This window comes from Giraffa tippelskirchi, chromosome 10 (genome assembly GCF_054371585.1).
Source record: "Giraffa tippelskirchi isolate mGirTip1 chromosome 10, T2T-mGirTip1v1.2.pri, whole genome shotgun sequence".
NCBI classification, from domain to species: domain Eukaryota; kingdom Metazoa; phylum Chordata; class Mammalia; order Artiodactyla; family Giraffidae; genus Giraffa; species Giraffa tippelskirchi.
In genome coordinates, this window is record NC_137284.1 from 105,662,343 (window position 1) to 105,687,879 (window position 25,537).

Here is a 25,537-nt window from a genome sequence, read left to right on the forward strand (position 1 = left end):
TTCTGTGTTATGAGTTGGTTTTCCCCTAGCCAAGTATAACATCAGTGCCTTTTCTTGGAAGGAAAGTTTTATACAAATGCTCTTGAAACCTTAGCTCTGCAGGAGGGCCTGGTTCACTCTGCAGTATTTTCAGTGCCTAGATAAACATCCAGCCAATTTCAGTTTAGAGACGCAGTAATTTTTGCCTCTTAAAAGCTTGAGAGATTTATGGACCACTGCCTGAATAACTTAAAATATGGGAGAGGGGCTCCGTGTTCTCCACATATCTTTTCAGTTTTGATAAGAGGATAATTTTAAGGTCTCATTCTAAGTAATTCAAAGTGTTTCTGTGATTTTAAAAAGTTGTATTATTGATTCATACACTGTGATGCCCCTTAACTTCTTAAAAGTCACCCAAATATTCCTATGTTTTATGTAGGTAGCACTTTTATTTATTTATTTATTTTTAAATTTTTATTTTTTAACACTGAAAACATTTTGTATTGGGGTATAGCCAATTAACAATGTTGTGATAGTTTCAGGTATATAGTGAAGGGACTCTGCCATACATATACATGTATCCATTCTTCCCCAAACACCACCCCCCTCCCATCCAGGCTGTCACATAACATTGAGCAATTGCATGTGCTGTACAGTAGGTTGTTGTTGGTTATCCATTTTAAATATGGCATTGTGTGCATAACCTTCCCAAAGTTTTAGGTAGCACGTTTAAATGAGTGGAAGCATGTGGAAGTAATAGATATAATTATTGTTAGCTCCTCTTCCTTCTTTTTCTCTCTGATACAGACCTACTTTCAAGAAACTGTACTTTGACAGGTTTAGGCTGGTTCACCCATGTTGGCCAAAGTACAGAAATGGAGCTGGAAAAAATTTAAAGGCAAAGGAAGTCATGATTGATTTTGAGGAAGACAAGGGAAATTAAAATTTAACAAGATGATTTTTAACCTTCTATAGCTATACTGCAATCTGTAGTTTTTAAATTACACATAGAAAGTAACATTTAAACTTTCATGAAGTTGTCTATTCACCAATGAGGACAGTCATCATGTTTGCTCAGTCAGCCCTGATATCTTGTTTATTAGTATTCAATAGATGAAAATATTGGGTCATTTAAATGCCAAGTAAAAATTACTGATAAATAAGGCAAAATATAGAAGTTAGTTTCAAAAGACAACTAGTATCTCCTATAGAATTGTACATTAGACTCTAAAGAGTCATATGCATGGTTTTTGCCAGGCAGTACTCAGCTTAGTGTGTTATACAAAGTTTTGTAAGCTACTTTAGGATTGCTGAAATGATGGTATTTATATGTTAAAAAAGAGCTGAAATAATGGAAAAGATTAATTTTAAACAATACTTTGATGAAGGTAAGGGGTTATTTTTATGATAAATATATAAAAATGGCAAATTGAAATGGAATATGTATATGGGATGCAATGTCTGAATTAAAGCAAAGGCCATTACCTGTTTTACCACCCCTGTGTAAGCCTGTTGGGAGCAGGTGAGAGTTAATTTGTAGAGAACTTTAAAGCCCATTATAAGAAACTGTGCTTCATATCAGGAAAACATTGAGCATTTTGATTGAGTATTTCAAGAAAGGAAGTACTGTCAAGGCATATGTATAGAAGTAGCGGGTTAATTTGTGTCAGAGGGAAATCTTGAATATAGAGGAAATTGAAGAAGCTGCTGTCATAGTAACCCAGGAATGAGCTGGACCATGTGCCGATGTGCATATACAACTGCATGTATATGAGAGGGTAGACATTGCACAGAGTTTCCTTGGTGGCTTAGATGGTAAAGAACCTGCCTGCAATACAGGAGACCCAAGTTCAGTCCCTGAGTTGGGAAGATCCCCTGCAGAAGGGAATGGAAACCCACTCCAGTGTTCTTGCCTGGAGAATTCTATGGACAGAGGAGCCTGGTGGGCTACAGTCCATGGGGTCACAAAGAGTCAGACATGACTGAGCGACTAACACTTTCAGACATTGCAAATGTGTTCACAGAGACAGAAAGTAGGGAACTGGGACTATTTATCACTAATGATCAGGGCAAACTTGGAGAAAGGTGATACTTGAGAAGAGAGTAATAAGAAAGAAGTCAGTGAGATTGATTTTTAGCCCATTTAATTTTAGGCTTTAGAATATCTAAGTGGACATATACTTTTAGATGCCAAGAATAAGCATGTAACATGCCTTATAGTAAATGACTGTTGTGTGTCCCTCTGTGCTAGATTATAAGGTTCTTGATGGAAAGTTATGACCAACCTAGACAGCATATTGAAAAGTAGGGACATTACTTTGTCAACAAAGGTCCGTCTAGTCAAGGCTATGGTTTTTCCAGTAGTTATGTATGGATGTGAGACTTGGACTATAAAGAAAGCTGAGCGCCAAAGAATTGATGCTTTTGAACTGTGGTGTTGGAGAAGACTCTTGAGAGTCCCTTGGACAGCAAGGAGATCCAACCAGTCCATCCTAAATGAAATCAGTCCTGAATATTCATTGGAAGGACTAATGCTGAAGCTGAAACTCCAATACTTTGGCCACCTGATGCGAAGAGCTGACTCATTTGAAAAGACCCTGATGCTGGGAAAGATTGAGGGCAGGAGGAGAATGAGACAACAGAGGATGAGATGGTTGGATGGCATCACCAACTCAGTGGACATGGGTTTGGGTGGACTCTGGGAGTTGGTGATGGACAGGGAGGCCTGGTGTGCTGTGGTTCATGGGGTTGCAAAGAGTCAGACATGACTGAGTGACTGAACTGAACTGAACTGAAGTTAAAAATCATGTGGGTTTACTCATCTCTTGATTTCCAGATCCTAGGTCAGTGCAAGCCTGTTTTATAGTACATGGTCAACACCTATTACCCAAATGAATGAAAAGAGGGGATGAAAGCAAGAGGGTGGAGGAGGGGGTTTGATCATAAACTTTCAACTGGAAGATTCTCCACAGAGTCTTAAAGGTACATCCAAATTTACTGAATGGAAACAAGAATAGGAGCATGGAAGGAAAATAGAATCAGTGCAGAGAAATCAGAGGTATTGTCAATGTATTTCTTTGTGAGTTCTTCTCTTTTCCAATAAGTGTCAAGAATTGTACTGGGATAATGAAAAGTGTTTGGTGTGGTATTGATGAGGAAGTGAAGGAATTAACATTGGATTTAGAAGAGGTCTAAGTCAGGCATTAACTCTAAGCACATTATGAGGGTCATTGGATTTTTGTGAGAGAAAGATGGCCTTAGAGAAAAAAAAGTGGCCTCATCATGGTAGATCTGATAGGGGAACAGACCCAGACGGTGAGGGTTAAGGCAAGGGCTTGCCAGGGACAGTAAACACATTGAAGAAGTTTATTAGCTGTGAAAGGAGCTAAAGCAGTCTTTTGAGAATCTTAAAAATCTCATACTCTTCCTATAGTCTGTATTATAAAATAATACCCTTTTGGAATATACTAGTATAAAGTTACTTTACTTCTTTACGTCATATATTTTCTATCCCCGAAATCCAGGTGTATGTGGAGGCAGAGAGCATATTGATAACTGTACTTGCCCACCTCTGTTTTTCACTGTACCCTCTGCTTCACTGGGGAGTCATTGGGCTAAAAACGGTTGAGCTGGTAACTGTAAGTTGCCATGGTGCCTTTGAATTTTATCTTGTGCAAGGATGGAGAGGGAATGAGGAGAAGGGGTCAATGCGATAGCAAAAAGGGAAATAGTCGTGTTGATAAGGGGAAGCTATAAGTGTCAATTTGTCATGGAACCAAATAGCTTTTAAGAAAGCCGTCATTATGATGATATAATAACAGCATTTTAATGTGAGTTGTCAACATACAGTAATAACATTTAATGAGGCCTCTAAAATAAAACCTTTATGGTACCCATGTGTTTGGGTTTCTGTGATCCATTATTCTAACCCTTATTTTACTTCCCTCTTACATTCTGATTTATTATTCCTTAGGGAATGTATTTTAGAGCTTAAACGACTATTTTAACTTTTAGCACTTCTAATTTAAATGGTTTCCTGTTTGCTAAATTTGAGAGTGATTAGAAGAATTTATTTTAACCATAAGAAATGGGAAGAACGAGGGAAAGAGTGCTTCATTGAGGAATAAAAAGGAAATTAGCCAGTGACTGAAAAGTTGCCAGTTGAACTGTGTTGACAAGTGTGATTTGTGTGAGTCCCTTAAGAATGTAACAGGAGCATAATAAGAACATAAAAACCATGGGTTGTGTGGGTGAAGGAGTAGCCTGGAAATGGAAGGCAATGGCTATTAGTATATGTTGAAATTGCTGTCTCAAAGAAACACAAGAGTTCTTACAATGTATGTGTTGAAATTATCTGCCCCTGAAAACTGAAACTCAGAAGAACCATTCCAAAAACACCAGAGAGAATAATTCTTTGAAACCATCTCCTTTCTAAAATTGCTTATTACCAAATTAGAGAAATAGGCCATAAATAGCGGTTTGTAATAAGGTGGTGAACAGTCATTGTTGACACCACGCATTTCTGGCTATCCTTTCTAATTCCAGGTACTTTTCGTACTGAATATCTGGTGTTTCTTAAATGAGCTCCCGATTGACTTCAGTTGCTCCCTTCTCTGCTTCTCTGCTCTGCTTACTGTGAGTGATCAATTGTGTCCCTCTTGGGTTTTCAGATAGCAAGTTTTGTCAACAAGTCGGCCATAGATGTCTCCATCCTGCAACGGTCCTTGGCCATTCTGGAGTCCATGGTGCTCAACAGCCACGACCTCTACCAGAAGGTGGCACAAGAGATCACTATCGGCCAACTCATTCCCCATCTTCAAGGGTAAGCGAGATCGACGCTGCCGCAGTAGAGAGGGAACGTTCTTCAGGTAGACAGCTACCATGATGGTTTGATATTGGTTTGATTAAATATATACAGAAAAAGAATCTTGATTTGGTATATAATCAAACCATGCCTCAAATTTGTCCCCCATCACACTGACACGGCACAGTGACTTGCCCTGGGTGTACCCCTTGCCTGTTCTTGAGGCTAGTGTGTCCCTAGAGCCTTGGTAGGGACTCAGTTCTGATAAATGTTGGTAGATAGTGTAGAGCTTTGCTTTTAATAAGATGCAATAAAGCAATTTGTTCTCTTAAGTTCTCAATAGAGTCTTTCTCCTTAATCATACAGTATTTTCTGTGATATGAGAATTTTCATAGTTAATTAGGAGTTTTTAAAGCCAGACTTCTTTATTTGTCTCCAGGTGATTACAATAACCTTTTTTCTTGTGTATTTTATAAAATACAAAATTTTAAGAAGCTTGAGCTATGAAATAGCTGCCCTAGCAGCCTTGGGTTTTGGGGGAATCTCTCCTCCCCACCCTTAGATAACTAGTAAGGTTGCCTCTGATGATACGAGCCTGAGAAGGAATCCTTGTAGGATGCCACTTGATCAATGAAAGTATTTTGGATTGCAGGTGGCAAGAAGCATCCTGAGCTAGGACAGGGAGTTTATTGAAAGGATACTGGGGCATTTTATAGAACCGAGGAATGACTTGAGTAGCTAAGCCTTGGGAAGGACAGAAACTATGGCTTCCTTGGAGGCCTCACAACAGGCCTTTTCTCTGGCATATTGGCTGGCAGTAATGTGACTTGGCTCCCAGTAACTGCTGCCCCTGGTCTCTCAGGTCACACTGGCAAATTTTCAAGAGGAAACCTGATTGGTCTGTTTGGGTTGGGGGTGTAGAATGGGAATTCAAGGGAGTATTCAGTAGTTCTCAATATACCAAAAATGTTGACTATGTGTTTATAATTAAACTTTATATTAGACTACCAAAGTGCATTAGATGTTTCCTTCATTTGGGGGCAGGGGATGGTGACTAAAGTGTAAAACTGTAAGTCACACAAGCTATAGACTGTGGCCTCAGGGAAAATTAGCCCATGCTCTAAAATGATGATTTTGTGTGAAATCACTCTGGAAATGGTACCAATTTCATGTGTCCCTGAATGCAACCTGTATCAACTTAAAAGTCTGTATCTTTCTTCTGAATTTCAAGGGCATCATTGTGCATTTACAGTGCAATTTGCCAAGAGGGGAGTTTCTTATTTGCCAAGTGCTGTACTAAAGGTTTTATGTGCATTACCTCATTTTATCCTAAAAGAAGCTCCTTGAAATGAGTGTGTTTTTACCCAGCCTTCCAGATGAGGAAGCTATGTAGGGACACCCTGTGAACTTGTCCAAGGCCAGACAGCCAGCCAGTGGGGCACTGGGTTTAGAATTTCATCCTTCCTGAGGCTGTGTAGTAAGCTCTGCCTCTTCCTAAATTATCTCTAAATGTAGCTCACTGGCCTCTGCTCTTTGTTTATGCCTTGGGCCCTTCTTATTTACTATTTGTGCTATGCTGTGCTTAATATTTATTATTTACCATGCACCTAACTGTAGATCTTGGCTTCGTTTGGAATTTCTGATTTCATTCCTGTGAAAAGCAAATTTGTAAACATAAAAACCTATTCTTCTTGTTCTTTAAAAGTTTCTAGTTGGAAATAGATTTTTAGAATATGTAATATTGCCATGGAGACAAAGCAGTTTCCTCTATAATAAGCCCAGGAATATAGGGACACCCAGGACTATTCTCAGATGTACTCCATGCATCAGACAGAAAATCACACACACACACACACACACACACACACACACACACACACACACACACACACACACACACACACATATCACCTGGTCCATATTTTTAACTCTAATAGAGGAGAGGGGAAGAGAGCCAGCTGGCCACCTATATCTCTGGGTGAGTGTGTTTTGTCCGGCTAGCAATAGTAATTGTCTCCTCACATGTTTCCAGCTTTTCATGGTTGAAATACACAGTGCAGACTGCATTCTCTGGGTTCTGCCTTTCTCTTTGACCTTTTTGGAGGAAATGATCCTGACCCTTATCATGGTCTCACTGAGGGGTGGTCTTTTCTGACTTTGTATGTTGTTTTGTGTCTTTACAGGACAGATCAAGAAATCCAGACCTATACCATTGCCGTGATTAATGCACTTTTCCTGAAGGCCCCTGATGAGAGGAGGCAGGTAAGTTGCATTTCTTCTGTCTTAAAGCCTGTGCCCAGGGCTGGCAAGCTTTGGTGCAGGGAGAGCCCTCCCCTTCCAATCCCAGGAACTCCTCTGGGGTTCTCTGCTGCTCGGCGGTTTGCCTGGCCAGACTGGGATCATTCACAGATGCAGTGGGAGCTAGTTGGAGATGAAGTGTTTCAGAGGTAAAGCCCTTTCATCATGTGAAACCCAGTATAGAAGCTCCAAAGAGCTGAAAGAAAGAGGAAACTGCTTTTGTGGTGGATGCAGAGTTAGAAGCCCCTGTGGTCTTTCGTCATTTCACTGGATACTCACTGGGGCCAGGGAGGGACTGTCCCCATTTTCCTGATGAGGAAAGCTAGACTCTGAGAACTGTCTCAGTTTGCTGGGGGAGATGTGAGTTGGGAAGATGTGAAAGGGAACGTGTGAAGTGCTACCACAGTTGAGACAACCTTTCATTTGTAAGAGAGGCTCTTTGCTTAGTGATATTTCTGGTGTCCGTGTGTGAATGTGCCCTGGAGGAGTGAGCAATTCATTTCCTCTCCTCTGTGTCATCAGAAGGAGGGAACCCCTTAAATGTACCTGCTTGAAACGTACCCTTCAATACTGTCCTTTGTCAATCTTTGGTTCTTCTTCAGCGAGGGAAAGGACTATTATGAAGTGGCTGTGGAAGAAGCGGTGCTTTTGCATGTCTTAGAATTTGGCTCACATCTCAGAATCCTTTCTTTTTTTTTCCAGCAACATAACATACTTGTTACCTTGGTCACAATTGACTCACTTTAGAAACTGGATGGAAATATGAGGTCTTCCAACGTTTAGAAAGTATACTGGGGAGCTTATGACAGTTACTAATAAATTGTTTTAGAAGAATTTAGAAGGTTAGCATGCTACTGAACACTGTGTCAAGAATTTTATTCTTTTATACTTTATTTTTTCGTTGCCAGGGATTTTAAACCTCAGTGGCTAAATACGAGGGTTTCTGGTTTGTTTTCCATTTAGGTTTATTTGTTCATTCCTAGGAGTTATATTTGCACAATAAGCAGAATGGCTTTCTAGTTTCCTGTGCTTTTGGTTTGGTGCTGGCTGGAGCCAGGAGGTGCCTGCCCTCCCCAGGCCTATTTTCCAGGCTGGATTTTTCAGGGCAGTTTTGCAGATCTTAAGTGGGATCATGGGTAGGGCTGCTCCTTTTATATTTATATCTAAATACTAGGAGCTTGATAATTCCCATCAGGCCAGCAAGTTGCCTGCATATGTTCACAAGCCTGACATGGGCATCACAGAGAAGCTCGATTCTTCTGTTAGCCAGACCAGGGATGCCTGGCCAGACTAATGATAGCTACTTGTAGAGTGGGGTTAAGAGCCAGGCCAGAACACTGACCTAGACTCTTGAAACTGTCTTTCCCTCTGTGGCTAGATTAGAGGAAAGGAAAGCTCACGCTCACCCCAAGTGCTATGATTTCACTCAGACCTCTGCATCTCAACATGAGTAAGATGCATACCCCTTGCATCTTTCTGTTACACTAAAATTACTGTTAATCTGATTAATTGAAATTGAATGACCATGAAGATATAGGGAATTAGATACCAATCTATGCTGAGTACAGGGCAATGATAACAATGAAAATATAATGGGGTACCATTATACTAGAAATGCCATTAACATTAGGCGTGAATTCTGCTAATCAAATCTTTTTTATTTTTGAAAAATTAGGCTATATGAAACTGACATAGCACAGTTTGTACCTATATTACTATATTAATACTAAATCACAAAGGGTAGTCTAATAACATTAAATCACTTAAGTAAACAATTCAGCTAAGAAATAGTGTTTATCAACCAACAGAAAATTCAGATTTTAGTCTTTGAAATAAAAATGACAATACTTGTCAATATAAAATTAACTTGGACTTTATAGACTATGTTGAATTTAAGATGATCAGTGACTATTGTTTGTCAAGAAAATGAGTATTTTGATTTTTAATTTTTAAAATACTTTCTAGTGAATTAAGAGAGAGTTGGCCCTAAAAATTACTTCAAGTTCATGATGAAGGAAAGTTTATTTGTCATTATTTTTTGAATATCAGTGGAGTCTGATAAAGCAAAAGCTCAAGCTAATTGGTAATATCTTGCTGTATATTATATATTTGTTATTGATTTATGTTTTGAAAGATTGAAAGTTCTGAAATTTTTTGGCAAATGCCAAAGCCTGTCACCGATAATATTTGAGAGTCTGCCTTGCAAATATGTATTATGTCATTTCATTTACTCCTCATGTCTATAGAAAATCTTATTATTTCTATTTTATAAATGAGGAAATTGAGAGTCAAAGAGGTAAGGAACTTGACTGGTTGCTGAGCTGATTAAGAGTCCACGCTAGAATCCCAACCTCATTCTTGCTTTTATCTGCAAAGCATCCTATTGAATGCTGGTCAAGGAAGCATCTCCTGCAGAATGGCCTTGTATTTGTCTGGTGAAGAACTTCCTGATACTTGGGAGACAAGCCCATTTTCTTACTCCAGTTAGATTAAAACATAAGCTTAACACTTATTTATTGGATTTACAGGAATCCAATGAATTTGCTTTTTTAAAGCTTTTAGACATTGGATAAATTCCACTTCAGTCAAAAATTTTTATTTATTTCAACATCTCTTTCCAACTCGGGATCAGACACATTGGTAGGACTCCATTGTTTGTTTGTTTTTTTCTAAAATGTTAATGAATTTAGAAGGATTTTAAATACCTATACCTTATTTCTGCTTTTACTGAAGAAGAATATCACCAAAGTCAGATCTTTTTACTTGGCAGGCAAACCTGAGCGACATTTTTGTTTTGCGTTCATGGAGTTGACTTGCCTGAGGGAGCACTGAGCTTACGGCAGGGGTATGACTGCGTCCTATGTAATGGTTCCCTGTCAGCCTCCCTGGGAGGTGAGGGGTTGTGTCGTACCCGCCTCTCAGATATTGGAGAGGCTCCCTTTTCCTGCCCAAATGAAGGGAAAGGGTGCTTGTTTTATGGGAGAGGGGATTGTTGTTAGGTGGGCAAATGGATCCTTTTTTTTACAACTAGTTGCCATTATTCATTCTATTATTTCCATGATGAAGAAGTTTGTCAGATCCCTTCGAAATATGTCTACAAACACTTATGTTTTGATAAGCATTATTTGAAAAAATAAAAAACTTTTAGCTTAAAGATTTGGTAGAAAAATCACAAAATACAGATTCCAAAGGAAAAAGTTTTAGAAACACCTATAATTGCATCCCCAGAGAGGGAAACACTGCTACTACTTACCCCTGTGGACTGTCATGGTCCTACTTCCTACTTTATTTTGTGCAAAGACTTCCCCTCAGACATCATTTTTCACTAGATGTGATCATACTGCATGCACTGTTTATTTTTAAAAATGCTTTTAAAACGAAACATGATATTATGGGCATCTTTCCATGGCAATATATCTATATAGGCAGACCTCGTTTTACTGCATTTTGTTTTATTGTGCTTCACAGATACTAATAAATATATATAAATTGAATGTTTGTGACAACCCTGCATCAACCAAGTTTACTGACACCATTATCCAACAGCATTTATTCACATGATGTTTTTGATAATTCTTGCAAATTTTCAAGCTCTCCATCAGCAAAAAAGATTATGAGTCAATGAAGACTTAGATAATGTTATGATTTTTTAGCAATCTGTCCTGTGGTTAGTCGCTCGATCATGTCCGACTCTTTGCGACCCCATGGACTGTAGCCCACCAGGCTCTTCTGTTCATGGCAGTTGCCCAGACAAGAATACTGGAGTGAGTTGCCTTGTCCTCCTCCAGGGGATCTTCCCTACCCAGAGATTGAGCCCAGGTCCCCTGCATTGCAGGCAGATTCTTTACCATTGCAACCACCAGCAATAAAGTATTCTTAATGGTTCACTCAAACCATTCCTTAATATTGGACAAAAAATCCGTGATGTGGATGAGGAGTTTTCCATTTTCTCTCTGATCAAGCATTAGTTCTTTTAAGAGGGTAAAAAAATGTTTTATGTACTTTGTTTTCTTAGACATAATGCATTGCATACTTAATAGACTACAGTATAGTGTAAACATAACTTTTGTATGCACTTGGAAGCCAAAATATTAGTATGAGGTAATATTAGTCAAGGTATTTGCTGTATTGTAGCAGCCTGTAACTGAACTTGCAATATCTCTGAGGTATGCATGTATTCGTATCCATATTTATATTTATCTATATACTTTTATCCTGGAGAAGGAAGTGGCAACCCACTCCAGTATTCTTGCCTGGACAATCCCATGAACAGAGGAGCCTGGCAGGCTACAGTCCATGGGATCGCAAGAGTCAGACACAACTTAGTGACTAAACCACAATCATATACTTTTATATGATCTTAATGATATAAAATATTCTCCATGGATTCTCAAGTTCTCTCAAATCATTCTTTAATATTAGACAAAAAAATCCATGATATGGACAAGGGTGTTTCCGTTTTCTCTCTGATCATGCCCCGGTTCCCCGGTTCCTTTAAGAGGGTAGCAGACTGCTTTATCAAACATTGGTTGCCTACTCTGTATCAGTCATTGTGCTGTGGGCTGGGAATGTGAAAATGAAAAGGACAGTCTGTGTGCCCTCGAGAGAACCATACTCTTCTGCAGAAGATAAATATCATAAATAGATCATTATAGTAACTGCTCTAGTAGATGTTGGAAGTATATCGTTTCTTCTAACTAATTTTAAAATTTTGTAAGTTGATAGACTAATATGGACTTCCTGATGGCTCAGCAGTAAAGAATCCCCCTGCAATGCACTAGACACAGGAGACATGGGTTCGATCTCTGGATTGAGAAGATCCCCTGGAGGAGGAAATGGCAACCCACCAGTATTCTTGCCTGGAGAATCCCATGGCCAGAGGAGCCTGGAAGGCTATAGTCCATGGGATCGCAAAGAGCCAAACATGACTAATTAACTAAGCACATCTACATCAGGCTAACATAGGCACAGAGGATTTGTGTGTGTGTGCCAATAAAGCAATACTTTTATTTTTATAAAAGAAAAGGAATGAAAGGAATGTTGGGCCTTTGTTTTTCATCTGGTCCAAGAAAAAAAAAAAAAAAAGATGGACTTTTTCTGTTTTGATCATGAAGAAGGCATGCTTTCTTCACCCCGTGGAAGGCTAGTTCCTTCTGGATCACCATTTAACTTATTTCTGAAGGTGTCCTTGTCCTTGCCTTCTTGTTTTTAAGAGGTTGGAAGAGGATTCAGCATTGGATTTTGACTGATGCCATCTCTAGCCTTTTTAGATCAACTTTGAGTATTTGTACGTGTGTCTCTTTAATGCTGTGGATGAGCAGGGACGTTAACATTAAGCTGTGATGTCTAACAGAGTGCTCTGAATTTCCATCCCTTTTCTCTCCTACCTGCTTTCCTTTCTGTGGTGGCGATGGCCGTTAGGTTGGTGTCGACAGCAGTGTTGACATCCTTGATTGTCCTCTGACTGTAAGTCCCCATGTTCCCTTCGTCAGCACTCAGCAGGCCCTGCACCCTCGTTCTGCTCCTGTCCAGCCCTGCCTGTGCATCCCCTTGTACTTCCTCCCTGTGTTCGCCTTGCTTTCTACAAGTTTATTTTGACCTTGATCAAATTCACGGTTGTGTTTTTAAATTATAACTGAGCTTCTTCTCTACTCAGTAAGGGTGGTGACACTAAAATTACCCCCTCCACCAATAAACATTCCAGTGACTTCCTGAATATGAGCAGTATTTTTCTTTTGGATGTTTTTACCCCGATTGCGTTCAACTGTTTAATTTTCCCTCAGTATCTATTTGACAATGTTTAGAAAGAGCATCTGTAAATCATGTCATTTAATAAAATCACCTGCAAAACCTCCATGCCGATCAGGTAGGCCAATGCATAGTCTGCAGAACTGAGGCCCAGGAAGACTGGGTATGGACCTAGAGCATAGCATCTGCCCAGATGTCTGTCCTTAGCTAAAATGTTACTCAATTCATTTGCATAGACTATTAAGCCTTGGGGTATGTACTACTCAATCTTTGGTTTTGCACAGATTCAGATGAAATGGCTTGTAGAAGTCTTAGATCCTTAAAGTGATGGCTCTCTAGTATTGGAATCTCCTTGGTGCGGGCATATGTTGCCTTGTAGTAACAACTCTCTGCATATATATATTCTAATAAAAGCTGATGAGCCATTTCAGTGGAGAGCCTCTGCTCTCATTTGGAGTGTTTGATTTTGATTCAATGCTCACTTTTTTCTGGAAGGAAGAAATTCAAAAAAAGAAACAAAAAGAGAAAGAAAGAAGTCACAGGTGCCAAATTTCTTTCCTTTGCTTTTGGACTTTGCTGTATTATCTAAACAACATTCACAAAATCAGTTGAGTAGTACTGTCCATTTGAGCCCTTTCTTTGGTAAGAAATACTGCTGATATCCAGTTTGAAGCACACCCCAGAATAAAGTCATTTGGGGCCACGTGGAAATGTTTCTTTCTAACTGATGCTTTTCTATCTGCATGTTTTCTTCCACAGGAGATGGCGAATATTTTGGCTCAGAAGCAATTGCGTTCCATCATCTTAACGGTGAGTACCTGTGTGCTGTGAGCACCTTGTTGGGGAGGAAGGGTCTGGTGGATTTATCGATCTCCTCTTTTGGCTTGGTCTTGTGGTTTGTTCTGTGACTTGCTTCTGTGATCAAGCAGTGGGAAGTAGAAAGGAGGTAAAAGTGTGCTTTTGGAAATAGAATAAAATAAAGCTTTCCCCCAGGGATGGCCTTGTGATTAGAGGGCGGGGGTCCCTGGAAGAGAGAAACACCTTGTGGCAGGTTTATTATACTCACCAGAGCTTTAGCTTTGTATTTAAGGAAATTAGGGACTCCCTGACTTTAACAAATCCACTAATATGAGCTAATACCATTTTTAATGAGGAAACTAAAGAGAAACATATCAGACTCTGAGAGAAGTCCTGAAATTTTGACCATCATTTTCCTTGGCCACTTTTTAGAGAAAGGCAGGAAGGTCAGGCATGAAACCCACCCATTCACTGTGGTGCAAAAAATACCTGAAACCTCAGTCAAGAAGAAGCTCTATATGTTATGTTGTGAATGTTTAGAAGTAAATCAAATAGCAAGATTTCCTGAGGCCTTATCTGCTACTTGACTTTTAACTAAAGGCTGAAAGAAACACGTGTGATTGATTCTTCAGCTTACCAAAAAAAAAGAGTAAAGATTTATGCATGTGTAATTCCAAAAAGAAGTTTTGCAAGCATATAGTTACACACACACACACACACACACACACACACACACACACACATACACATACACACACATTCCAATACCATGAGGCCATTAAAAATTAAAAACCTTATGAGGGGAAATAAAATAAATATTCTAGAATCCAAAGCCAATAATAATGACTACAATTTGTCATCAAGTTTGATGTTAAACTTCCTGGCTGTTAAGGATAAAGAGAAACCATATGAATGTACTTTTCATTACTTGATAAAAGGGGTACCCCAGGTCTTTGGAGGATGACATATTTCCACCCCCTGGAATTGGAATCTGAAACAGTATTGTCAGAACATTCTAATATATTCTTGGTCCAAGAATGGTTTTGTAGAAACTGCAGAGGGATTCAAAATATGGTTATTTTTTATACTGGCTCTCAATAAAAGTGGAAGCAACAATATTAATCATAGAGCAATGAAGGTATTTGTGTAGGGGGTGGAGAGCAGGGTGATGAAAGAGCAGAAACCTGGAATTAAAGTCTTAGCCTGTTGTTGGTATCATCTTGGTGTGGGAGTTGGAGTTAGAATGCCCAGAGATGGAGTGGGTGAAATGGCTGTAGCTACCATGTCTCGATACTTTGGCCACCTCATGCGAAGAGTTGACTCATTGGAAAAGATCCTAATGCTGGGAAGGATTGGGGGCAGGAGGAGAAGGGGATGACAGAGGATGAGGTGGTTGGATGGCATCACTGACTCGATGGACATGGGTTTGGGTAAACTCCGGGAGTTGGTGATGGACAAGGAGGCCTGGCATGCTGCGATTCATGGGGTCGCAAAGAGTCAGACACGACTGAGTGACTGAACTGAACTGAACTGACGATGTCTCAAAGATCAGTTTACTTCAGCATGACTTTTTAAATGAGACCTTGATGATTGGAAGTTTAAGATTGGTTGGTATTCTCTAGCAAGAACTTGGAGTGCAGATAATGTTGAGTTGCTAATAAAATAAATAGCCATAGGCTTTAGTGTCCATACACTTTGGACATTAAACATATACCAAGAACTAACATTCTGTTGGGAATATTGCAGGATATGAGGTTTGATTTTTCCCCATCCCATTGCTTGGCTTCCCACCCTCCAACCCACCTAATTTTGGTTCAGCAACTTCCTTCTATGTCTTGTTCTTCACCCCACCTCTCCTCTAATTGGCTGTTTCATCATGGTGCTCAGAGCCAGGCTGTGGAGTCCAGGTGCACACCAGGTTCAGGGCACCCAGAGAAAATTCCTTGAGACAGCAAGACATAGTTGGGCCTAGCAATTCAAAATAACTCATTCGAGTGGTTGTTTCACCACTTTAACTGGTTGGTTGGCATTTTACAAAGTATTTATTTATTTATTTGCCTGCTCTAGGTCTTAGCTGAAGCACGCAGGATCTAATTCCCTGACTAGGGATCGAACCTGGGCCTCCTGCACTGGGAGCACAGAGTCTTAGCCACTGAACCATCAGGAAAATCTTTGGCTGACTGGCATGTTTAAGGCACAATTGTGGTTTCTGCCAAAGCAGATGCATATTAGGTCCAAGTCTTGAATTCCATTTCAAACCCAGCCCTTGAGGAGACAAAGGCCCACATGTTATAGTCTCCTGCCACTCCTTTTATATTTATTCCATTTTGGTTCTGTTTCTAAGGGGAAGGGTCATTTTCTAAAAAAAAAATCCACTCACTGCATTGTGGGGCTAGTGGTCACTATATAGTGTCCACAGTGAATTAATGACAGATCTGATAGTTACTTTGCTTTTGTGTGATGCTTCTAAAGCTTTCCCTGTTTAGATGTGGGATCACTTCTCAGAGACAGCTGTAGGGTAAGAAGATAGCAGAACTGCTTACAGTACACATGTACCATTTATTTTTCTGGCAAGACAAGCAGGCAAGGAGTGCTTCTGTTGTAGAAATCCACAGGTCTCCTTAAGATGCTCTCATTTTAGGCATACCTTCTCTTATATGGCTGTAATAGCCACCAAATTTCCATTTCCTTCTGCACCTCCACTCTTCCCTGAACACAGTAGGTCTTTCCCCAGTTCTGGCCTAAAGATCAGGAACCTTATTGGGTCCTGAAATGTAAAGGAAAGCTCCAGGGTCACCTGTGCACTCATCTTTCTCCTGAAAGTGGTTCCACCCACCTCTATGCCCCGTGCTTCCAAATAAGGTCTTCTGAGATTCTACTTGGCATCATGATGGGGGTGGGGTGGGTAACTTAGGTTATTTGCTGTTACTTTCTTCCTTTGTTTAAAAAAGTTTCACTCATGAACCATCTCCCTAGCATGTCATCCGAGCTCAGAGGGCCATCAACAATGAAATGGCACACCAGCTGTACGTGCTGCAGGTGCTGACCTTTAACCTCTTGGAAGATAGGATGATGACCAAGATGGACCCACAGGACCAGGTGAGTGCTCATTAGACAACAGTCAAAGCATATGAGGGAAAGAACATCCTTAAAAGTCTTTTCTTGAGCTTCTTAGAAACCAGGAGGCCTTTGATGATGATAATATTATTATCATCTCAGAACTTAGGGGAATGGATTTAAAATTTCGGTGAATCTAGGATCAGAGAGGGCTTCTCTGACAGCTCAGTGGGTAAAAACTCCTCTTGCAGTGCAGGAGACAGAGGTTCAATGCCTGGGTCAGGAAGATCTCCTAGAGTAGGAAATGGCAACCCACTCCAGTATTCTTGCCTGGAAAATTCCATGGACAGAGGAGCCAGGCAGGCTACAGTCCAAAGGGTCACAAATAGTTGGACATGACTGAGTGACTAAGCATGCATAGGATCATAGAATAAAATAAAGGAATTATTTTGTTATGCATCAAACACATGCATATTCTTTCCTTATTGGGTAAGAAAGCCTGACGTCGCATGACTACAAACACTGACGCTTGGCCCCAGTACCTTCAATGGTGATAGCTTTGGAGTCAAGTCCCCAGGACACAGAGCCACTTGGTAGCTCTGTGTGATATGGCTTATACAGGCTGAGAGTGTATTTCCATTCTCAGAGCCACGGGTGGAGGTCCCTGGTTACATCTGATTTCTGGGCTTCCATTTCTGTCGGTTGGCTCTCTGCTATAGATCTCTCTAGGTCTCTGGCTGTTGTGCTTGAGAGGTTAAGTCTTGATCCAAAAGGCTCTGGGGGAACTTTACTGTGTGAGGACAGAATGAGAGGAAACAGCTGGGAGCGCTGCTGTAGCATATTTGCAGCTTAAACAGCGCTGCAGCTTTGGAAAGGAAAACACTCGTTATTGGCACGTGAGGGTCTGATCCCTGGCAGATGTGGACACACATGCGAAGTGTGTAACCACTGCAGCACTTCGTTCGTGGCGTGAGGCCACGCGATTAAGAATGATCCAGAGGCTTCCAGCGGCTGTCTAATGTGCCCCACACTTCTGGCAAGGCCAAGTGCAATCATCACAGAGAGATGAGACTGTCTTATGACTTCTAGTTCAAAAGGCAATGCGTCCAGAGGTGGAACAGCCCTCCCTTCTTGGAAACCTCCTCCTTTTTCTGTAAAAGATACATGCCTTTTTCTTATTGTGGTTAAACATGCATCACAGAACTTTTACTGTTTTAATCATTTTTCAGATTTGTCTCTATGAAGTCACTTCTCAGTGGAGTTAGGGATCCCTTATCACTTACCTATTGTTCTTAAACCTTACGTGCCTCTCACTTTATTTCTGACAGTACAGGACTTCAAGATCCTCTAACTTGGCTTTTTCCAGTGACAAGCCTTCCATCATATTTGGGGCTCTCATTGAGAACGTCACAGGGCAGTTGATGCTAGAGCTCCAAGGGGCTTGGCCATGAGGATAGTTGTGGAATAAAGCCAGGACTGACCAGCAGGCAGAGTGGCAGGAGGGGGAAAAAAGGTCACAGAGCTGTAACTTAGAACATTGGTTGCCTTTTATCTGTTTTCCTTTTGCCTGTACCCAGTGATTCATTTAGACCCTGGGGAAGGAAGGAGTAGATGAAACGTCACAGAATGAAGGCAACTCTCTCTCCCTCCCTTTTTTTCCTTCCTAACCCCTTCAGGCTCAGCGGGACATCATATTTGAACTTCGAAGAATTGCTTTTGATGCAGAATCTGAACCAAATAACAGCAGTGGCAGCATGGAGAAGCGCAAGTCCATGTACACCCGGGATTATAAAAAACTTGGCTTTATAGTAAGTAAGCCATCTCCAGTAAGCTCTCTCCTTCCAGCACCCGGGGGCCTGACCTCAGCCACATAAACGATGTCTCCTCCGAGCGTGTGGTCCTCCTGTGCCTTACAGAATAGTTTCCACATTTTCCAGATGTTTAGCTGGTTTAAACAGGATCACATGAAAATCTCTTCTGGCTGCAGCGGAATGGAATAACTTGTACAAGTGTGACTAATACTGAGTTTGTTTATTCGGTTCTGATTAAGTGTAACCAAGAGTAGTTAGCCCGGAAAGCATCTAGACTTCGTTAGATCTACTTCACAGGAGGCTGAAGATTCTATTTGAATTAAATGGGTGATGGCGACTGTGGGAGAAACCTTATTTGGGGCTGGTGACTGAGTTATTCACATATGTTGATTCCATATCAAAATCAGATCGAGAGTCTCCTGAAATTTAATCATGGTGTGACATGCAGTTTATATTGCCCTAAAAGTTTTGTCTTGCTACAGATGCTAATTAGTTACCACCTAGATTTTCTTTTCACTTAGTTTGCAGATCAGAACACAGCTTTGTCCTGAATATAATCTGTTGTTTTTGTTTCTGCTTCCGGTCCATTTTTGCTTTTATCATTATCACATTTCTATATGACCTTTGGCTTATTAACCTCAAATTCTGCAGGTGTAAATTTGGGTTTCTTTCTACCTCCTTCATAACCAACATAAATCAGACTTTTGTCTTCAGTAATTAGAAATCATCGGGCATTTTTTTTATAACTGCAAATACTCTTTCCTTGAATATACATACACACACTAATATTCATTTGTACACATTGGTATTTATGCTTTATTGTTATTTGGAAAACCTTGTCTTTTGTGGGAATTCTTTGAAAATGTTTCCACATCAGTTATATGCATTGTTTTTCACTACTAAAGAGTTTTTATTATATGAGTGTACTACAGTTTATTTAGCCAAGCTCTTTTACTGAGTATTTCAGTGTTTTAAAATTACATATAAGTCTGCAATTAACATCTTTGCCTCTCAGTATTGATGTACATCCTTGATCATGTCATTAGGATAAATCTATGGAACTAGCATTTCTATGATATATATTTTGAAAGCTTTTGATATCATCAAATTGCTTTCCACAAACACTGGGTAATTTCCACTTTAACCACTGGTGCATCAGAGTAATGTTTTTATAAACCTCTCCAGTAACATTTGTAAAACTAGAAAAAAAACATAATAATTTGATGTTATTCCTTTTTTACTGGTAGTCCTAACATGTTTTTTCTGATAAGAACACTTCTGAAGCATTGTATTCAGCTTTGCAACTTGCTTTACAGAGCTTCATTTTTACGCTGTCATATCCCAAATTTTGACTTTGACACTCCATTTGAACTTTCAGCTGAATCTGTTTTTCTAAATTTTAGCAAAAAACTCCAAGACTGATGGAGAGGTGAGAGTCCCTGTGCTGGGTGTGTGTCGATGATCAAGGTTCCGAGGTGGCCCCGGTCCTGCTCTCACCCACCTTGGCAGACTCTGTTTGGCAGACTCTGTTTACTAGGGAGTTAGCCGTGGAATTGTGGATGCAGCTCACACTCTGCCTCCCTGACAGTTCCTTCCAGGTTTTACTTGAGTGTGTTGAATGAGGAAAGTGAAAGTGAAAGTTAGTCACTCAGTCGTCTGTGACTCTTTGTGACCCTGTGGACTGGAGCCTGCCAGGCTCCTGTGTCCATGGAATTCTCCAGGCAAGAATACTTCAGTGGGTTGCCATTTCCTTCTCCAGGAGATCTTCCCGACCCAGGAATTGAACCCGGGTGTCCTGCATTGCAGGCAGATTCTTTACCTTTTGAACCAACAGGGAAGCCCCGTGTTGAGCCAGGAGTCATATGCAAATCACCTGGGAAGTTGTGCCAAATCATGCAATCTCTTACCCTTGGGTCATATCAGAATGGCCAGGGAACAGACCAAGCTGTGTCCATTTCGAACTGCTTCCCCTTAATCCTGATATTCTATCCTGGAGGAGAGCCTAGTGGTAGGGTATACCTGAGTTACTGCCACTTCATGTTCCTCCTTTTGATACTACCTGGATTTTTAGTGCATTTGAACAATGTGGAAAATGCAAAGTGAGCTCTTTACACATACTGATCCCTGGACACAATGTGTCTCTGACCCAGGTCCTAGTGGTTTTTGTGGGGGGCAGTTGGGTCCCAGAACACACAATGTTATCTCTTGTCCTGGGCATGTGTATGAGGGGTGGAGGAGAGAAGAAAGTTGAAGAAAGACCACTCGGTAGGACTTGGATTATCCCAGCTTTTTGTGTTACTGCAGGTCTCTAGGAAGGATAGCCTTAATGAGGGTGGGAGGTATGAGACACCTCGTTTTTTATTTCCATGCTCTGGTCCTGTGTGAAATCTCCAGGGTATCCCACAAGCCAAACTCTGAGTGATTTTTCTCGATGGAGCTCCATCTGTCTTAACACGATTGATAATTCCTTCCACAGTTGGCTTTTGGTGTCTGTCTCTTAGTTTTCAATGTCTGCTGAGTGTTTTTTGCTTTGTGAGTACTTTATGAAGACTGTTGCATTTTTAAAATAAAAGTAATTTGATGTGGTTTTAAGGCCTTCAGCACTTATGTGGCCTCCACTCCAAGGATTTGAAAAGTCATTTTAAAAAAAGCAAAGATCTTGAACAGAGAATAACCAAAAGGGAGTGTTGATTTCCTTCATTTTTCCTTGGTACTTTCTTTGAGCTTTCAGTTTTAGTCCTTCCTCTGAAACTTCTTCCAGGCCACGATCTTGCATCAGGTAATGGAGAAACTGACATGTTTCAAGAATCATGACAGTTAGTCATGATTTCTAATGCTAGAAATGATGCAACCACTTTCGCAAGCAGAGATTTTCTCTTTTGACTACCTGTCATCAGAAATAGACAGGCCTCACTAATAGAAAGGCTGGTGGTGCCACCTAGAGGCCATTGTGCAAAACGCAGAAAGCTGGTTGAGGACATAAAGTGTCTGGCCAGGAAAGCTTTGGATGCTGGAAGCTGTCCTGGTAAAGGATTCTCTCTGTGTTTCCAAAGGAGAAGTAATCTTGTCTGTAAACTCCTTACTGACCTCCTCCACAATCTGAGATTTGGGTAACCTTTTGGATATCTTTGAAGAAAAGTTCAAGTCATATAAGATTGTTATTCCTCTTTTTTATATCTCCTGAGTAGGCAATGCCCAGGAAATGTTAAGTGACAAATTTTTGGAGTGGAGTGAGTCTAGATTTTAATTCCATCCTTCCCACTTAAAAAGCCACTTACTACTAATGAGCCATTTATTAATAACTGGCCAGTGGGGCAGTTATTTGGGCTTCCCTGGTGGCTCAGTGGTAAAGAATCTGCCTGCAAAGCAGGAGACACAGGAGGCGCAGTTTTGATCCCTGGGTTGGGAACATTCCCTGGAGAAGGGCATGGCAACCCACTCCAGTATTCTTGCCAGGAAAATCCCATGGATAGAGGAGGCTGATGGGCTACAGTCCATAGGGTCACAAAGAGTTGGACACAACTGAAGCGACTTAGCATGCAAGCATGGGGCAGTTATTTAACCTATTTCGGTGTCAGTTTCCTCAGGATGAAACTGGGCAGGTGCTCTTCTATTTCGCAGCTACTGGAGGGCCCTGCAAGACCATCTTTTAGCAAATGGCTTTGCACCTGGCATGGCGGAGGCACCCAGCAAATGGCACCTACCTCCCTTTTCGGAGAGCACATATCAAGGAAATCATAGGCAGCTTTTTAAGTTTTCCGAAGTGGAGGGGCCGTTGCTCCAACAAGGCAAGAAGAACAGTTTGTTACCGGATAATAAAGCACGACACTTTGATAAGGCAGATGGGCCTCACATTTCTTCTCAGCAGAGCATCCCAACAGAGCAGATTTTTCTGGTGAAATCATTCTAAAGTCCCAATCTAAAGTGGCTAAATGGCTTGTATGGTTAGTCATAACACAGAAAAGTACTTGCTCTTAACACAAAGCTGCTTATTCTTCCAAGATCTTATAGTTAATGGTTTCTGAGTTGCAAAATGGACATGCTTGTAGATTCCCTGATAAGAAGAGGGAGTCAAGGATGTCTGGGTTAATACTAATATTATTGGAACTTCTCAGGAGGGGCATGTGTGCTTCTCAATGTGACAGAAGGCAAATTCACATTTTTAGAATGATTTTATTTTGAAAACACAGGAAATACCTTTATACAGATCATGCCCTAATGACTATAATGACCAAGAACTGTGTAGAATGGTTTGCATACTCTGAGAAGAGTTGAGTTCCTGGCCACAGACCCTTCAGAACGTGCCTGTCTTGATGTCAAATTGATAGCTTCTCTATTTGTGGATTTTACCTTTGTCCAATCTAAAAGGAGGTATCTGTAGTTCTTTTTTCTTGAGCCCTCTTGGACTAAGGCAGATGTCAAAAAATGGAGAAGAGTGGGTTTTTTCCTTAGTTGCCTTTTTCTTTTTCTTGAGCTTGACTGGAGATAAAATAAGCTCATTTTTAAAATGAAACTCTTTCTGAACAGCATAATGTGCTTTTAATATGAAGTGTTTTGATAAGCATTTACCTTAACATTTTCAGATGATCTTAACAGAAAAAAAAATGGCTAACATGATGGTGCAACAAGGTAGTGGGAAAAATATTATTTCAGAATTAAGACTCTTTTAAAATGTAGGTTTTATTGTATTCAGGTATCATAAGGCCAGCCCTGCCCCTGTCGATGATCGTTGTTGAACAGGCAGGCTGTTATTCATAGATCCCAAGAGGAAGGAGCGTGTGACCTCACGGGAACATAAGGGGTGCTAGGGTCGGTCAGGAGACAGACGGAGCAGGGGGAAAACACAGACAGTAGCCTTTGTTGTGGTTTCCACGGGGAAGCCAAGGCACAGCGGGTAGGCAGACTCAGGACTGGCTGGTTTGAACAATCTCCCTGAGTTCTGGTCCGGGCTTTGGCCCTGTGTTCATTAGGGCAGGTGGATGGTGGCCCGAGTGTAGACACCTGAAAAAGGAGGTAGTTGGGGGTGAAGGCAGCCTTCGTATCTCTAGAAAGTAGGTCACTCTGCAAAGGGGAGCCCCTCCAGTGTCAGCAAGGACCCAAGATTCCAAAGCATTAGAAAATATAAGAAAATGAAGAAACAACTGATGAATACAGATTTACATTCAAATTTTTAAAGGATTTTTTTACCTTCTTGGGTGATAGAAGATACTTATGCACAAATATAATTATCCATAATTATATATGCAGTGCTTGGTGTCATTTTAATATATTTTTTCTCAAATACAGATGGCAGGATATGAAATGAGATGCATATTTATATATCTCTTCCTCCATCTCCATCTCCATCTCTGTTCTCATACCACAGAAGAAAGCGTCTTAGTCTAAATGCTGCTGGAAATCAACAGCTACTAGGAGAGTGTGACATTGGGATTACGCTTGTCCAGGGCTGTCTTTGACTCTGCCACTCGCAGGCTGAGTGATTCCGGCAAGGTACTTGACATTGTCATGTCTCAATTTTCTTATCTTTAAAATGGGGCATGTTAGTTGTTTCTGTCTATAGGTTTGTTGTGTGGATTAAATGAGTAAACACTTATAAATCATACAGAACGATACCCGGACATAGCAATTTGGACAGTGTTACAACTACTATTAATATTATTATTGGAATGTTGCCCAGTGTCCCATGACACTGTGAGAGACAGTGATGGGGGAATGTGAGAGTTGCAAGTTGCTCCTGGGAAGATAATGAGAAAATGCATGGTTCAAAATAACAGTTAAAGAGGAGGGAATAATGTGTGCTTGGGAAATTGCAAGAAATGTGTCATGGCCAATGTTCATTTTGTCCTGAGGACAGAGAAGTAGAGTTGGCATTTCAAGCAAGAGACCAGTTGTAGAGAATTTTAAATTCAGAGGGGTTAAAATAGACAGTAAATCTTCATGGCTTCCATACCTGAATATTCACCCATTCACTAAAATTTATTTGTAACCTTGAAATCAGTCATCCTGGGCTTTCACAGTCATTTGCAGATAAGCACATAGTGGCAAAAAAATTGAGTTACTGGGCAGTCTCATGAGATCAACAAGGTATCTGCCTTCTTGTTTCAACTCTTACTTTAAATTAGTATCCCTTTTGCAATCCAGCCAAGGACACATTTTCTGAAATGTTGTGCTTTCTCTTGGTGATTTTGCCATTTAAAATGGCCCCCAAACATTGTGCTAAAATGCTGTCTAGTCTTCCTAAGTGTAGAAGGCTGTGATGTATGTGCCTTGTGGAGAAAACATGTGTATTAGATAAACTTACTTCAGGCATGAATGGCACTGCTATTGCTGTGAGTTGTGTTAATGAATCAACAATATGTTACATAGTGAGTTTTTAAACAGAAATGCACATAAAACAAGTTTATATATTGATTGATTGACAAAAATTTGTGACCAGGGGCTCAAAGGAACCTAAACCTGTACTGCCCTTAAGAACAATGGCTCAGTGTCTGTGATGATTTCGTAGACCGTAAGTATAGGAAATAAAGAGAATCAGTGTACTGTAAGGCCCTGGAGAGCTTTCAGGCAGGGGTGAGCCATGGAGAGAAGAAGCTCAGGCAGTCCTAGGCTCAGTTCTATGCTCACCACGTGTCCTGTACATGTTAAGTTGGGAAGAGATAGCCCATCCTTCAAGAGCTCACAGGTATGTGAGACATCAACAAGTGTCTGCATATCACAGCACCACTCAGGACAGTCAGGGTGAGTGTGAATCTATAACCTACTGTGACCCGAGTCATTTATTTCAAGAAGCTGCCTTGAAACTGCTGCTGTACCAAATACTACATCCCTGTAATTAGGTGAATTTTCATCCTATAATCAAGTTTCATTCCAAACTCATTCTGCATAGATGAGAATGCAGCCTCGGGTGGGTCTGGCTTATATTTCAGCATCGCTCCTAACAGGACTTTCTTAAAGGTGTTGTCACTGAGAATGTGATTCAGTCCCTTGGACTACAAGGACAATATTAGCAAGAATCTAGACTATATGGGAAGTAAATTTTAAC

The 25,537-nt window shown here is 40.6% G+C and overlaps 1 protein-coding gene across 7 annotated transcripts in view; it reads left to right on the plus strand.

Moving 5' to 3' along the window:
• Nucleotides 1–25,537, plus strand: part of ELMO1 (engulfment and cell motility 1) — a 583,742-nt gene that overhangs the window by 217,109 nt on the left and 341,096 nt on the right. For 6 of the 7 annotated variants that reach the window (XM_081534200.1, XM_081534197.1, XM_081534201.1 and 3 more), the window contains exons 9-13: nucleotides 4,650–4,801; nucleotides 6,967–7,045; nucleotides 13,589–13,639; nucleotides 16,604–16,726; nucleotides 18,361–18,492. In XM_081534200.1, coding sequence (XP_081390326.1) covers nucleotides 4,650–4,801; nucleotides 6,967–7,045; nucleotides 13,589–13,639; nucleotides 16,604–16,726; nucleotides 18,361–18,492 — 537 coding nt within the window. Of the gene's footprint in view, nucleotides 1–4,649; nucleotides 4,802–6,966; nucleotides 7,046–12,502; nucleotides 12,548–13,588; nucleotides 13,640–16,603; nucleotides 16,727–18,360; nucleotides 18,493–25,537 lie in introns of all 7 variants that reach the window. The other variant, XM_081534196.1, reaches the window with a different exon arrangement.